The sequence below is a fragment of the Melozone crissalis genome, unplaced genomic scaffold, assembly GCF_028551555.1.
Source record: "Melozone crissalis strain CALT ecotype California unplaced genomic scaffold, PUWL_Pcris_2 ptg000062l_1, whole genome shotgun sequence".
NCBI lineage: Eukaryota > Metazoa > Chordata > Aves > Passeriformes > Passerellidae > Melozone > Melozone crissalis.
In genome coordinates this window covers 1,043,292-1,059,276 of record NW_026535840.1, presented here as the reverse complement: position 1 = coordinate 1,059,276, position 15,985 = coordinate 1,043,292, and the positions used below count along the sequence as shown (strand labels likewise).

At 50.6% G+C, this 15,985-nt stretch overlaps 1 protein-coding gene across 2 annotated transcripts in view; it reads right to left on the bottom strand.

Moving 5' to 3' along the window:
- UNC5B (unc-5 netrin receptor B) overlaps positions 1-15,985 on the bottom strand; it is a 59,556-nt gene that overhangs the window by 19,613 nt on the left and 23,958 nt on the right. For both annotated transcript variants that reach the window (XM_054288376.1, XM_054288377.1), the window contains exon 2: positions 959-1,180. In XM_054288376.1, the coding sequence (XP_054144351.1) occupies positions 959-1,180 (222 nt within the window). The remainder of the gene's footprint in view (positions 1-958; positions 1,181-15,985) is intronic.

Below are 15,985 nucleotides of genomic sequence, written 5' to 3'. Positions count from 1 at the left end.
AGAGTCACAAGTTTTTAATTAGTGTCTTGTTAAACCTTCTGTAAGTATCCTTTCTCTATTCTTTATTATAGCTTCAGTACAGCATTCTTTAATATAATATAATGCCATAAAATAATAAGAACATGGAGTCAGATTCATCAATTCCTCCTTTGTCCTGGGGACCCAAATAGCAAACACCACACTCTCACACTATTGGTGTTTATCAATAACACACTCTAGCAAACCATATCTATAACCAATGGCTACAGAAAGAGAGATAATAATTGTTTGAATTCTTTTCCTCTAAATTTCCCACAGTGTGTCACAGTCATATTTTCTGAAAAAATCCCTTGGCCCAGGATTTTTCTCCTGGGAAGCTGAGAAGCCTCAGAGAAAAAGAAAACAATATAGTGTCATTTGCTTCTCCTGCATTGTGCTCACATGTGGAATGTGTTTGGAGATTGTTTACCCACATGTGATTGTTTCATGTGAATTGTTTTGACTCATTGGCCAATCAGTCCCAAGCTGTGTCAGACTCTGGAAGGAGTCACGAGTTTTCATTATTATCTTTTCAGCCTTCTGTAAGTATCCTGTCTGTATTCTTTAGTATAGTATTTTTTATATGATATAGTATAATAAAATAATAAATTAGCCTTCTAAGAACATGGAGTCAGATTCATCATTCTTTCCTTTGTTTGGGAATCCTGCAAATACAAGACCACAGCTTCTCCACAGCTTCCCAAGATTTTTCTGGGAAAGCCTGTGAATGGTGCTTTCACCAATGGCCTGCCTGGAGGATTTATTTTATATAGTATAGTATCTTAAAATAATAAATTAGCCTTCTGAGAACAGGGAGTCAGAGTCACTCATTCCTCCTCTCATTGGGGTTACCTGCAAATTCAACAAGCGTGGATGCGGCAAGAGGGGAAAGAGCTTGGAAAGCAGCGGGACAAGGAGGGCAGAGGGTGGCTTTGCTCACCGGTGACCTCGTCCAGGCTCTCCTTGGTGACGTGGTCGTTCTGGTTGACCCACTCTCCGTTGCACTTGAAGTAGATCTGCGTGGCGGGGTTGGCGCGGCACACCAGCTCCACGGGCTTGTTCTTGACGATGTAGGCGTCCTGCGGCTCGCGCAAAAAGTGCGGCAGCGTCTCGGCCGGCGCCGACGGGAACGACTCGGGCAGCACTTCGCTGTACTCCAGCCCTGGTGGCACACAAAGGGCTCAGCAGCTGCCCCAGCTCCTCCTCCACACTGCTCCCTCCCTGCCCTGCACACCCTCGGGGGGCAACAGCACACGAGGAGGGGCGGGAAAGCAAAAATGGCAAAGCAGCAGCTGGCAGAACCAGAGGGCACAGACTCAAGCTGCACCAAGGGAAATACTGGTTGGATATAAGGGATAATTGGTAAAAGGGTGATAAAGTACAGGAATTGTCTGCCCAGGGTGGAGTCACCATCCCTGGACGTGCTTAACAAAGCCTGGATGTGGCACTGGGTGCCAGGGTTTAGTTGAGGTGTTGGGGCTGGGTTGGACTTGGTCTGGGAGGTCTCTTCCAACCCAGTGATTCTGAAAGCAACCCAGAGCTGTGGGATCAATCCTGTTTCACCTGGGTACTGGGCCCCCATCTACGCTCCCAACCCAAAGCTGGGTGATCTCACTAGAGGACACTGCAAGCGAAAAGCAGAACAAAGCCAGGTCTATGGATAGTGACAGGGACACAGACAGACTCCAAAGGGGCTGGTGTCCCTCCAGCCCACACCTCCTCCTCACAGCCCTGAGCAGTGCATGGGCATGCTCTGAGCAAAATGCTGGCAGGGCTTGGACTGGGAATGCTGACCATATCCCCAGCACAAATCTGAGCCATCCACACCTCCACTGGAGCTGCATTTGGGATCTCACCCTCTGCCAGCACCTGGATTTCAGCATCACCCAACAGGGGAGCAATGGCTTCCAGCCCTGCCACTTCCAGAGAACATCACCCAAAGGTGCCACCAGGATCCCCAGTATCCCAGAAAACGTGGGGCTGTGCCCTGGGGAGCTCCATATCCCTGCTTGTTTGCTTTCAAAAGCCATCTAAATGCAAAAACAACTGGAGGTCGTGCCTGCTCAGGCCAGGCCAAGAAAAGTCTTGTGCTCTTGGGCCTAAGGAACGTTATCCCTTAGGAGTGGGAGCTCCAGGGTGCCCCATTCCCAGCAGCAGCTTGGAAGATGCTATGAAGCTCGGATGCTCTGACTGAAGCTGAGCATCATCTGCAGGAGACCTGTTTCCAGCCCATTAAGATCAACCCCAAATACCACAGGAGTAATAAAAACCCCCACACAGGTGCACAGGGATGCTGCTGCTTAACCTGTTGTTCCTGGGAATCTCACTAGCAGTCAGGTCACATCTCGAGGCTTTTCTTTACACTCAAAGGAGTTATGAGCTTTTCCTCCTCCTCTCTTCCCCCAGCCAGAGCTGTGATTCTCAACTCCAGGCACTGCAGCGTGCAGGAGAACAGTAAATATCCCCAGCCCCACGATAACATCTCCAGAGCTGGCAGGGAGAAGAAAGGAGCCCACTCCCTCCATCACCCTTGGCAAGCAGTGGTGCTGCACGGAGAGAATCAGAATCCCAAGCTCTGAGGAGGAGGAGGAGGAGGAGAAAAAAAATATAATCAGATGCACCAAGAGAACAAGATGACCAGGCTTCCTCCTGAGCAAAAATCAGTGAGGGGAAAAAAAAAAAAAGCACGAGGTCAGTCGTTTAAAATCCATTTAGGAAAATTGACTTTCCATTTCCATTTAACACAGCACTAAGGGAGAGCGGTAGGACATTTGTCATAATCCATTAACTGCTCTTTTGGAAACAATGAATTAAACTCTGGGCTAATTTCTCTCTCTCTCTGGCTCTTCCCCACCTCTCTGCTGCCGGTTATTTCCTTCCCCATCTCATTTGCAGACCTGTGATTTTCCCAGGCCCCATGGCAGGCAGGGAGACAGGGAATGCCAAGGTGTGTGACCCCCCTCCTGACAAAATCTTGGGAACAAAATCCCACACTGCTCCCTGTGAGCACCTGAGGCCACTGCTCCTGCTGGGCAGCCTTTCACCTGTCACAGCAGCAAGCATCCCTTTTTTAATCTGCCAATCAATTTTTCATCCGCTGGGTTGTTGTTCTGTTGTTTGTGTGTTGGTTTTTTTTGGTTAATTTCAAAAACTGCTTTGATGCCATGGCTCTAAATTCCCTGGCAAATGGGGCTGGCAGGAGATAATCGAACTGGCAGCAGAGGCAGCCAACAAAACTTCACTCACAGGCCTGTGTGCAAACCTCCCTGATATGATGCTCCCTGCATCCCTGTGGCAAAGTCAGACCTGGGCTTGGCAGCTGGGAATGAGCACAGGTATCCTCAGGAGCCAGTTTTTGGGAGGATCTTCCCCTGTGGAGGTGACACCCCAAAGTGCTCATGGCCCTGATCCAAGTCCACAGGCCAGGAGGAGAGATCCTCCTCCAACAGCCAGCAGCAAGGATATGTCTTCTCCCACCTCATCACCACTTTGGTGATGCTGAACAAGACTTCAGGTCATCCAAGAGGAGCAGGGAGCTGGGAGGGGATGAGTCACGGCCGGATGGGGATGGAAATCCGGATTTGTGACTCACTGGGATCGTCTGCACGGGAAGGGTGAAGGCTGCAGTGGAGCCACCTGGGCCCCCAGAACAATGCTTGGGGCTGAGGCATTCCTGGTGGCACCAAAAATCCCATCCAGACCCTGCTCCAAGAGGGGCTCTGCCCAAATAAATGCTGAGTCTTTAAGGTTCTTCTCCATGTGGGCACAATGACTTTGGGGATGAAGGTGGAACAGGATGGTGTCACCAGCCAGATCCAACATCTCCTTTTAGTGGCTACAAAAACCAACTGGGTTTAAGGTTTGAACCCAAAACACCTGAACCTTTTAAGGCAGGAGCATGTTGGGAAGGTTAAAATCCTGCAAACTCACGACAGCTGAGGGATCTTTTGTTTCTCTCCAGGAAAGATCTGGGGCCAAAATAGCAGCTCTAACAGGAGACAGGAGGAAAAGATGATGGGTTCTTCATGGCAGACTCACAACTGGGGCCATGCCATGGAGCCCCAAGCCCACAGATTCCCCAGACTCATGGATGGGAGCAAATCAAGGGGGAGGGTGATTTTTCCATTCAGAAATTAGCTGGGAAAAAAGCATTTGCAGCTGGGCAGGGCGTTTTCCTCCAGCATGAAACGCTCTCTGCTCTTTAAACACACTGGGGAAGAATTAAGGCATAGCAACAAGGGGGACTCTTGATGAGAAAAGGGAGGAGAAGCATGCTGGGCACATTTATCACAAGCCATCACGGCAGCCTTTCATCCCCGCTGCCACCCGCCGCATGGGAAACCTCTGCCTCTGCCGGCACTCATGGGGGCCCCCAAAAATCCACACCGGGGGGAGGAACACGCTGCTTGTGCAGAACAACTGCTGTGCTGTGAGCCCTGAGTGCCCAGCAACAAGTGCACACCCCAGAAAAAGGCACTTTCCCAGCGGTGCAACTGCACCGCCTGCAGAGGCCACCGCGGCTCCGGTGCCACCCGGGTGACACTGTGGCCCTGTGACCCGCAGGAGCAGCAGGCAGGGGAGATGCTTTTCCATGGGAAAGCAGGAAAGGAGCCCTGCACAGCCGGGATTTCCAGCCCTGCAATCACACCAGCAATAAAACTCCCAGCAGTGACAAACTAATAAATATTTGAGAGCGCGCTCCGCTGCCTGTAATCATCTCCCTGGCAGACGTCTGCAGGGGGTTCCCATCTGCTGGCTTCCCTCCTTCCTGCTGGAGGTGGGTGCCTGCTTCCCAGATCTCTTCTGGGGGCTTTTTTTGGAAGTCCCAGGCTGTCACCATCCCACAATCTCACACGACTTTGGGGCACGGTGTTCTGGGGTGTCTGGAGCTCTTTGTGGGCAGGCAGAGACAAAAAAGAGGGGGCAGCTCCCAGCTCAACCCACGGGACCAAATCCTGAAGCCTGTAGTAGGAGCAAGGAGAGGAAAAGGGAGGAGGGGAACAGGCACTTCTTTTCCTCTCCCCATCCCTCATCACACATTTTAATCTGCTGGGGCTGAGCTGGATTATCTGCAGCATCTGTTCCCTGGGGGTGATTTGCAGATGTTTGCCACCACCCTTTGCAACTTTGTCGAGACCCACGACCCCAAACCCACCTCACCCCACAAAAGGAGCAGCACCGGGGTGGGATCCAGCCTTAAGCCCCCCTCCATCACCCCAAACATGTGCCACTGAGGATGGCAAGCCCGGGAAGCAACTCCCCCTGCAGCAATGGCCAAGCAAACCTCCCCAGGAAAGCGTTAAAATCCTCTCTCCTGCAATTGTTATCCCTCCAAATATTTGGAAGATTACAGGAGCATTAGTGGCTGCCCATCACCCAGGGCCACCCCTCCCTCCCGCCGGTCCCGGGCAGGCAGGGAAGGATGGAAGGATGCAGGGATTAGGCTGGGATGCCTGGGTTTCTCCAGCTAAATCTCGGCGGCTGTGGATGCTTAACCCCTTCTGCCTCCACCTCCCCACATCCCTGAGTGCCTCAGGGCTCCTGGGAAGGCCTGGCAGGGAAGAGTTAAACCTGTCAGGTGGGTTAAAATCCTCCTGGAGAGATGAAAAAATACATGACAGCTTATCTGCAGCACCACAGGAGGAGTCATGTGCCTTCCCAATCCTCCAGCAGGGATGGGAATGGCTCTGGCTCCTGAGACAGGCATGGAGGGGATGCTCCAGCCACCAGCTGGGCTCCAGGAGGTGTCTGCAAGGGAAGTGGGGCTGCCCCCCTCCCCAAATCCCCCATCCCTTGCCTCCAGGGAGAATGAGAACAGGCTCATTTAGAGATTAGTGCTGCTGCCATTTCAACTCCAGCACATTGTGACACTGGAGCCATGGCATGGCTCCCGGCCATTCCAGAATCCCTGCCTGACCCAGGGCATCCCTGCTGGGACACCAAGGCATCCCACCACATCCCAGCCCATCCCTGAGCCCAGGGGGAGCTGCCATCGCCAGTGCAGGCCTGTCCTGTTCCCATGGGCTGCCATTGGGACAACTTTGTGTCCCAAAGTGGTGACACCCCCCCAAACTTCCCCTCCTAAAAGCACCCTGAGCATCTTCCTTCCCCACACACCATCCTCTCTTCCCCAAGCACTCCCTCCTCACCCTTGCTCTGCCTCCCACACACACAGGGGGCCCCAAACAATCAGCCCCATCTCTGGGGAGGTGCCAGGAGCAGGTGCCACCTTCAAAGGCAAAGTCTCCATGAGGTGGAGCAGTGCCACACCAAGCCACAGCCCCTTCTCGGCAGTCACATCCCACTGGCGACACAGCAGGGAGAAAGGACTCTGGCTGCTCACAGTGACCCCGAGATATTTCAGAAAGTCTCTTTTCCCAGCCCAGCAGTTGCAGAAGGAGTCAGAGCTCTTCATTTCTAGGTCTCAAGGTTGTTTATTGTTCCTTATCTGTAAAATTCTTTCTCCTGTCCAGCTGAGGTCTGCTCAGCAGGACAGTCCAGGCACTCTGCCTGCCCTCAGGGCAGTATTATCTTTTTTACTAAAAACTACATGTACAATATTTACCATAACTTCCCAACACCTATCACCTATGTTAGACAGTGAGCTTCTACTCTAAACCAATCCAAAAGTGCCACCATCACAGCAGAAGATGGAGGCCAAGAAGAAGAAGAAGGAGAAAGGCTGGACACACCCAGATCCCTCCATCATGCCCCCTGAACCCCCATACCAAAACCCCAAAATCTACTTTTCCACCCCGTGATAACTTCACTATCATTCTACTTAATTTGTCATGGCTTTCAGATCTTCGTGTACGGTTGGCAATTTGCTCCATGGGTCATAATCAAAGTCACAGGTGTCTGTGCCAGGGTCTCTGAGCCCCCTGGCAGGGCTCTTGGCACTCCAGGAGAGCCAGAGGGATGTGCTGAATTCCAACAGAGGACAACCCAAGATGCAGGCTGGCACTGAGCATGGCTTAGGGAGATCTGAAGGCACCCCCATCCAGCTCTCTCCCTGCTGCCTCCTCACACAGATCCCACAAACCCCTGTGCCTCCAGCAGCCTGGGACTGCTCAGACACAGGCTGGGAAGTGCTGAGTGTGAGATGCAGGCAATGTAACAGGTCCCCAGGGCTGCAGCTGGCTGATGTAAGCCCCGGCCTCATTAACTCAGTGTGGCTCATTAACCTCTCCCTCCCGGGAGGGGACAGCCCCAAGCCGCCAGCAGAAGCCACAGAGCTGAGTGTGGAACCTTCAGGAAAACCTGTGGCACCCAGCACCCGGGTTCATTCCGGTTCAAAGTCAAAGGAAGGAAATTTCTGGAAGTTGTTCTTCCTTGTGAGGGTGGTGGAACAGGTTGCCTGGAGAAGCTGTGGCTGCCCCTGGGTCCCTGGAAGTGTCAGGCCAGGCTGGATGGGCTTGGAGCAGCCTGGGATGGTGGAAGGTGTCCCTGCCCATGGTGAGGGCTGGAAACCCACAATCCCTAAAGGTCTCTTCCAACCCAAAACATCCCATGAGTCCACCCCACCTCCAGGCTGGAATTTGAGCTGAAAAACCCATGAGGATGTGTCGCAGACATCTTTTATGGAAAACCCTTTCCTTAGGATTTTTCCTCCTGAGAAGCTGGGAGGCCTCAGGAACAGAATGCAAACAATGGTTATCTGCTGCTGTGGAATGCAACAGGTGCATCTGTGATTGGTCTCATGTGCTTGTTTCTAATTAATGGACAATCACAGTCAGCTGGCTCGGACAGAGAGTCTGAGCCACAAACCTTTGTTATCATTCCTTCCTCTTCTATTCTTAGCTGGCCTTCTGATGAAACCTTTTCTTCTATTCTTTTAGTATAGTTTTAATGTAATATGTGTCATAATAAATCAAGCCTTCTGAACCATGGAGTCAGATCCTCGTCTCTTCCCTCATCCTCAGACCCCTGTGGACACGGTCACAGGGATGCTGTGCTTGTGGGGTGACCACCCTCGTGTCCCCAGGCTGGGTAATTCTGCAGGGGCTGCACAGAAACCCAGCCCCCAGGGTGCTGCTGTGCCCAGGGGTGTGCAGAAGGTGTTGTTCTACCTCTCTGCCCCTCCAAAAGCTGCAGCCCATCCCCTCCTGCTCCCACCAGCCAGGAAAAGCAGCTGCAGTCTGCATCTGGCTTCTCCATGCTCACCACTCTTATTAACAACTAAACCTGGGAAGAACCACTTAACCTTTCCCCCAAGCATCTCTGCCTGTCAACTCGCTCCTTTTCCTCCACTGGCTGCCCTCTTCCAGCCCCTTCCTGCCTAACCTGGCACCATCCAGCCCCATGCCTCCATCCCAGGGCCTCCAGCTCCTCCCACAGCCCACCCAGCCCAAGAGGGATGGACAGACAGGCATTTCCCAGGACAGACAGGCATTTCCCAGCGGCTTACAAGTCCCTCCTGTCCCTCCTGCCCGGGCGACAGGCAAACTTGATAATTAGAGAGCATTCCTCCCCAGCCTGGGTAATGAGGGGGTGCACCCAGCCAGCCCTAATTACACCCTTGGAAAGAAAGAAAAGAAAATAAGCAGATTCCTCCTCTCCCAGCCAAAGGAAGAGCCTGCAGCTGGCCTCCCTGGCTGCATACCTCTATTAAACCAGGACTGGATGGGGACAGGCAAAGGAAAAAAGAAAGCAAAGTCTGTGCTGAGAAAAGGGTGGGAAGGACGAGCTGGGCAGCCCCACAGATATTCCTGCATGTAACAGCCTTGTTGATCAAAAGTTACCTCACTTATATAAATAAATATAGAAATACATCAACTTTTTAGCTAAATCCTCAGGTCAGGTTTTGGCAAAGCAGCCTGAGAGGTAAACTAAGGCAGGGTGACCTCACATAGGGTATCCAACGTCAGCAGCATGGGCATCCTACCACAGCATCCCTACACATCCCACTGAGCATCCTGGCATCCCACCACTGCATCCCTGTGCCCCTGCCAGCCTCAGCTAAGAGTCCAACCCAAATTCCAACCATCCCCAATCCCCCAAGGATTGAATCCCCCAAATTCCAACCATCCCCAATCCCCCAAGGAGAAACACCCAGGCTCTGGCAGCACCTCCCATCCTGGGAGCTGGAAAGAGAGGGATTTATCTTGTTGGTTATGCATTACACTGGAGTATTTATGGAGCCACTACTCTTTTGTTTATCTTTATGATTATGATAATCAAAGGAGAAGCCTCCTGAGAAGTGTAAACAGCTGAGATCCCTTATGGTAAAAATCTCTTCATTTTTCATTAAATGGATTTACAACACGACACAGGCAGATTGGTGTAAATTGTTCCTCATTTCTGCTTTTAGCGGCGCCGTGAGCCGCGCGGATCCCTGTAAATACCCACGGAAAACAGAGTGAATTCAAATCAAAAAAAAAAGAAAGAAAGAAGAAAAAAAGGAGGAGGAATTATGCAGCAAATCCCTGTTACACTCTATTGTGCTGGCTTCTTTTGTGCTGTTTTATACATTCCCTTCAGGGAAGCAGTTTTGTTGGAAAACTATCTCCAAATTTCATCTAGCACTGGTTCTTGTTACGGGCACAGACACTTCCCTTTGTGCTATTTTAATTCCATTGTCACGGTCCTCTTGTCGGGTTTGTTCTGTTTACTGAGCTACAGCGTTGTTTTTAATGGATATAATAATTATATGAACTTTTTATTTATTTGCTTTGGCCCATGAAAGGAAAGCCCCAGCAGTGGAGAGGGCGGTAACGCGCTGTTTATTCACATGTATGGCGTGTGCTGGGCTCCTGTTGTGAAAAGAATAATCATTTCAACAAGAAAAGAGAGAAGGGAGAAGAAAACAAGGAACAAACAGGGACTTGCTGCCCTGGTTAACGCCAGAAAGTCCAAAGAATTATTAATTATCCTTCAAACTGCAGCAAATTCCAACTGGAAGCTGCGAGCTCTCCTTGGAAAATGCAGAGAAGGAAATAAAAAAATAATTTTAAAAAGAGTCTCCTGTTCAACTGAGCACTGCAGTTTGGAAAAATGCTAACTCTGAGAGAAAGAAAGTCCACGCTTTTGCAGACAGAGAGCGATCTCCCCTTCACCCAAATTGCATACATATTTCAAAATGTAAATTCCCCAGCGTTCCCCTTGAGAGTGCAACTTTCAGGAGGCTGCTTTGCAATGGGTGGGTTTGCTTTTTTCCCCTGAACGTGCAAATCTGGAGGCGACTTTGGGCACAAAAAGTGACTTTAAAACAGCAGCAGCAGCAGCAGCAGCAGTGGGAAAGGCTGTGAACCTGCCAGTGCTCCTTGGGAACACAGGGATGCTCTGCTGCCCACCAGGCATCCCTCCCTGGGCACGCACATCCCACAGGACCACGGGCTGGAAGGGAGCAGCTTTCACCCTCTGAGCACCCCACTGAGGCGGGGACAGCCCAGACAGACCTTCTCAAAGCGGCCCACAAGGTTTGGTACTCCTGGGTGGTGGCACTTCAGTCCCAAAATCCAGGAGGTGGCTGAGCACGTCCCACCCCGAGGAAGCCGAACGAGGTAAAGCCAAAAGTTGAGGCAGCAAAGGAGGGAAGAGCAGTACAAAAGGAACAGAAAGCTGGGGGGGATGGCTGTGTTTGGTTTTGGGAGGGTTTTTTTTTCCACCCATCCTTTTTGTCCTTCTCTCACCCACTCTCTCCTCACGGGAAGCCAAGGCTGGCTGGAAGGACGCTCCCCACCGCCTCCAGCCAGCCTCTCTCTCCCTGCAGCCCCTCACCAGCTGCTGCCCTACTTTTCCCGACGCTTTTCCCACTCTTCTCCCGCAGCTCGCTCGGTGGCAGGCGTGGGCTGGGAGCAGCATCCCTCTGCTGCAGCTCCCGGGGCTCCCTGTGCCACCGGAGCCGGCCCGGCATCGCCTCCCGCCCTCCAGCCCAGCCCAGGGGGGCGCCGCCAGCAGCGCTGCCCTGCTCTGAAATCATTTTAATCATCGTGTTATTATTAATATTATTATTTAATCACAAAAAAGAACAACTAGAGGAAAGGTCCACTCCGTGCCTCAAATTCCCCATTAATTCAGCTGGGGGAGGAACATCACAGGAGAGGCTGATTAAGGTCCCTTTATTAAACAGTCTTTAAAGTTGCCCTTAATCTTTCAGATTTGCTGCCACGATAAAAAAAAACCCGACAACAACAAAACGGTCACCACAAATGAAGGCTGGAAATATTTTGCTTTTTGTTGTCCTTTCTCTGCCCTTTCCTTCCCTTCTCGTTTTGCTGCGGGGGAAAATAGAAAGAAAAATGGGGGGAGGGGGAGAAACAGGGATAGAAAAAGATTTAAGGAAAAAAAAAATAATCCCTGCTGATGCTGAATGTCAAATATTAAGATTTTTCTCTCTCCCCCCTCTTTCAGCAATATCCTTATTAAAGAATAAGCCCCCAAAGCACGAGTGAGACTAGCTTAGATGACAAGGCTCCCCCATCCCCTTTTCTGGGCTAGGATTTGATCCCTGAAGCCAGGAGCAGGTGGGATGGGGGCAGGTACCTCAAGCCCATCGTGGCTTCCCCTCTGTGGCACAAAGAGAGGTGTCCAGCCAGAGGCAAAAGGATTTCAGCCATTACCTTGATTAGTTTTATTCCTTTCCCTCTGAACCCCACAGCCAGCTGGGCTCCCAGCACCTCACACCTGCTTTAACACAGAGGAAAAAAGCTGTGGTTTGATAAAAACCATGAGGTTTGGGGGTTTTTCTGGGGAGCACGGAAGGAAAGCCCCACAAAAAACAAAGCCTTTTCTCCTCAGGCTCCATTTCCAGGGAGGTGGGGAGCCTTCAGGAGCTTCCTAGTGTTGTTTGGCACCCTCCTCCCCTCTCTGGCATTTCAATTCCACTGGACCCTGTGTCGCCACAGGTTTCTTCCTTTCTCACCACTGGGAATTTCCACCTTTTCTTCTCTGGACAGAGCCCGTGCTCCCACACCACCAGGCTTCTCTTTCCTCCTTTTGTCCTCTGGCACACCCATTCCAAACTAAACTCCTGGGTGGCCCAAACTCCCACAAGCATCCTTTTTGTCTCAGCACGGGTTCCAGGCTGGAAATGCCCCAATTTTGGGGGTCTGTGCCACCTTCTGTGGGTGGGATTCCCCTGGAAGCATCCCTGCTGATGCTGCAACGAGCCAACACTTCCTCCCACACCATCCTCTCCCTCTGCTGGCATTGATACCAATACCTTGAGACCCCAAGGCATTGATAAAAATTGACCTTCAAAATACACAATGCTGCCGAGTAAAACGAAGTTTGGCATGTTGAATTCCGTGACAAACACGCTGAGCATGGCTCTGGTGGGTGCAGGACATGCCAGGCACAGCAGTGGAACGGCTCCTGCAGGGCTCAGGGGCACCTCTGAGGGCAGAGACACTGGGCATCCCTCTGCAGCAGCTTTTTATTATCATTCTTTTTTAGCTTTCTGATGTTTCCTTTCTCTCTTTCTTTTCGCATAGTTTTCATATATCATTTTCTTTTAATGTAATATGTGTCATAAAATAACAAATCAGCCTTCTGAAACATGGAGTCAGATCCTCATCTCTTCCCTCTTACTGGGGATCCTCAAACACAACCACATTTAGTGACTACGAGTGAGTGAGACCCCACACTGGGCATCCCTGTGCAGCATCCTGGGTGTCACTGACATATTTTATGAAAATCTTTTCGCTAAGATTTTTATCTTGAGAAGCTGAGAGGCTTCAGAAACTAACTGTAAACAATAACTGATAGCTGTAAACAGTAATATCCCGGGCATCCCAGCACAGCATCCTGGGCATCTCTCGACAGCATCCTGGGCTTCCAGCTGATCCACAAACTCTCAGGGGAGCAAGGGCAAAGGGTCACCCATACGGAAGGTCATGGAAAAAGCAGGGAAAATCCCGGTGCCCACCAGCCCGGCCCTTTTCCCCCGGCTGTCCCGCAGCGGCTGCATTTCCATAAACGATTGGCACTAATTGCTTTAACCACGGGGGCTGTGCTGCGGGTAATGGGAGTCATTGAGTGACCTCTGCTCCGGACCAGCCCCGGCAGCTCCGGGCTCACTCCCATTTACTCCTGCCCGGATCCCTGAATGGCCTCTCTGCCCTGCCCTGCAGCCCGTGAAAAATGCCTATTTTATCACTGGATTTTCGCAAATGTTCAAATGAATGTTATATGTGTTGTGTTAGAAAGTTATGCTGTACTCATTCTCTTAAGTAGTGTGTTACGTATAGTTTTAGGTTATAACATCATGTTAAAATAGAAACGATGCTATGTAAGGTACTTTTTTTAAAGAGAGGACTCGCACTGAGATAGCAGCCACAGGACACCCAAATCTTTCAGAGAAAGAGAATTTATTGCTCCATTATCAGAAGAAATTAACTTCTTCCCACCCTGCTCAGCCCTGAAGACTCAGTCAGGATTCAGAGGAAGAAGCTGGCACTGCCCAGACAGAATCCTGTGTTTGAATGGAATTTATGCATCATGGATGAGGTGTATGAATGTGCAACAGGCTGTTGCTTTTAAGGGTTAATCCTCTGTTAACGTGGAGCCTTTTTCGGGCTTATTTTGCCCAGAAAAGGTACCCGGACTGTTCATAACTCTGTTTTTATTGTCTCATATTGTCCTAATCTCAATTGTTCCAACTATTATTACTCTAATTATATTGCTATTTTTATAACCATTTTATTACTACTAAACTTTTAAAATTTTAAAAACAAGTGATTGGCGTTTTTCACACTGCCCCTGATTCCTGAGCCCATCAGGGATGGATCCTGAGGATTCCTGCTTGGACTGGCCATGCCTCATACAGTGACTTGTCACCAGGACTGCCAGCAAGCCCAGCGCTGGGTTGGCTTCAAACCAAACATGTACAAGCACTTGGAAACCCCCAAATCCTCCCCAGACATTTTCTGAACACAGGGAAAAAGGTGCTGCCCCATCCGCGTCCTGGGGGAAGAGCCAGCTGGCACTGGCCAGGGGACACTGGGCTCCAAGGCTGTCCCATCTCTGGAAGTGTCCCAGGCCAGGCTGGACAGAGCTTGGAGCAGCCTGGGATAGTGGCAGGGGGGCTGGAAAATCCCTTGGAGGTCCCTTCCAATCCCAACCATTCCATGCTTCCACCAACACACAGCACATCCAACCCCTGTAGGCACAGTTAAAACTGAAAAAAACCCAAAATGCTCCTTTGGAACCCAAACACCTCCATGCCAAGGAGATGGGACCCCAGACCCCACAGCAGGGGTGCCTCTCACACGCCTGACACCCAGGCTGGGAGGGTAAGGAAACATCCATGCTTCCAGGAAAATGCACTGCAGCCCCCTTGCCGCCAGTCCACAGGGACCCATTACACTAACAGTGTGTCCATTCAGCCTGATATATAAATTACTAATGTAAATTAATGGATAATTGAAGCCCTTTAGTCCTAAATATTTAAATTATTTAACAGGCAATTAAGAGCGAAGGAGAAAGAAAAGAGGAAAAGGGGCCTTAACCCCAACAGGCAGAAAAAATATATAAATGAGGTGTGAGGAGAGCAGAAAGAGCTGAGCACACACATTTGGATGGGAAGCTGCCAGGTTCATTTTGTTTGAGCCAGGCTGGTGTTACAGTGGATGCCCCCAGATCCAGGGGGGCAGGGAGAGAGGATCATCCACCAAACAACCCCACAGAGCAGGGCAGATTCTGATCCTCATCTTTTCCAGAGAGAAAAACTCCATGGCTTTGTTATAGTGATTACCAGAACTTCCTAGCATGCCAAAACAATACTTTTAGATAATTTTTTTCATCCTCCCTACCACTAATTCCCTTTTGTAATACCATTCCTGAGTCCTTTTTCAACCTGATTCAAGCTGCCAGGTTCATTTTGTTTGAGCCAGGCTGGTGTTACAGTGGATGCCCCCAGATCCAGGGGGGCAGGGAGAGAGGATCATCCACCAAACAGATTCTGATCCTCATCTTTTCCAGAGAGAAAAACTCCATGGCTTTGTCACAGTGATAACCAGAACTTCCTGGCATGCCACAACAATACTTTTAGATATTTTTTTTCACCCTCCCTACCCCTAATTCCCTTTTGTAATACCATTTCTGACTCCTTTTTCAACCTGATTCAAGTACAAACATATTATCTCAAATGCTTTCACTTTCTTTTTCCTTTTTCAGGTGGTCTACACGGCTGTTTCACTCTCCAAACATCCTCAGCCAGGCAAGGTGATTACAATTCCTCACAAAGGCAATTCTGCAGGATGCTGGGTGTCAACACAGGTATTCTGCAGAGCCCTCCTAACAACACAGTGACAGGCTGGGGCTGAGAAACGTGGTGTTTCCTCCTCCAGCCCCCATCCCAAGCTGCCCAGCGATATTCCCAGTGCTTCTCTGGGAGCTGGAAGGGGTCATGAGGAAAAATGGTCCATGGAGGGAAGACGTCATGTGGGAAAAACAGGATTTTAACAAAAGCAGAGCATGAGGCTGAGTGAGGCTGTGCGTGCCCAGGGACGGCACCGAGGGCAAGGGGGGACCAAGACAATAGTGAATAGACTCCAGATTATATCCTGAACTCACAGCCCCACGGGAACAGGGTTATAAAAACCCTTTTTATTTTGTTTGTAGTCCAAAACAAACAAGTACATAAAAAGCTAAATGCGGAGAGGCCAGACAGGAAGTGAGTAACATCTGGGAAACATCTGGCCCCGGCTGCGCCGGCACAGCTCCGGGTACCTGCTCCCACAGCTCCCAGCCAGGGCAGGGCCCAAAAATCTCTGCTCCAAACGGGGAAATGGACACCCCAAGCAGCACAAGACACCCTGGCACAGGGCTCTGCGTGTCCCCTGAGCACCACAGGGACCTCCGAGAAGGGCTCGGAGCAGTAACGGTGCCCCAAACAGTGCAAGATGATCCAGGGCTCTGAATATTGCAGGGCTCCCTCCCAAAAAGGGCTCTGAGCATCTCAGGACACCCCCTGAGCATTGCAGAACATCCCCTGAACAGGGCTTTGAGCATAAAGGATGCCCTG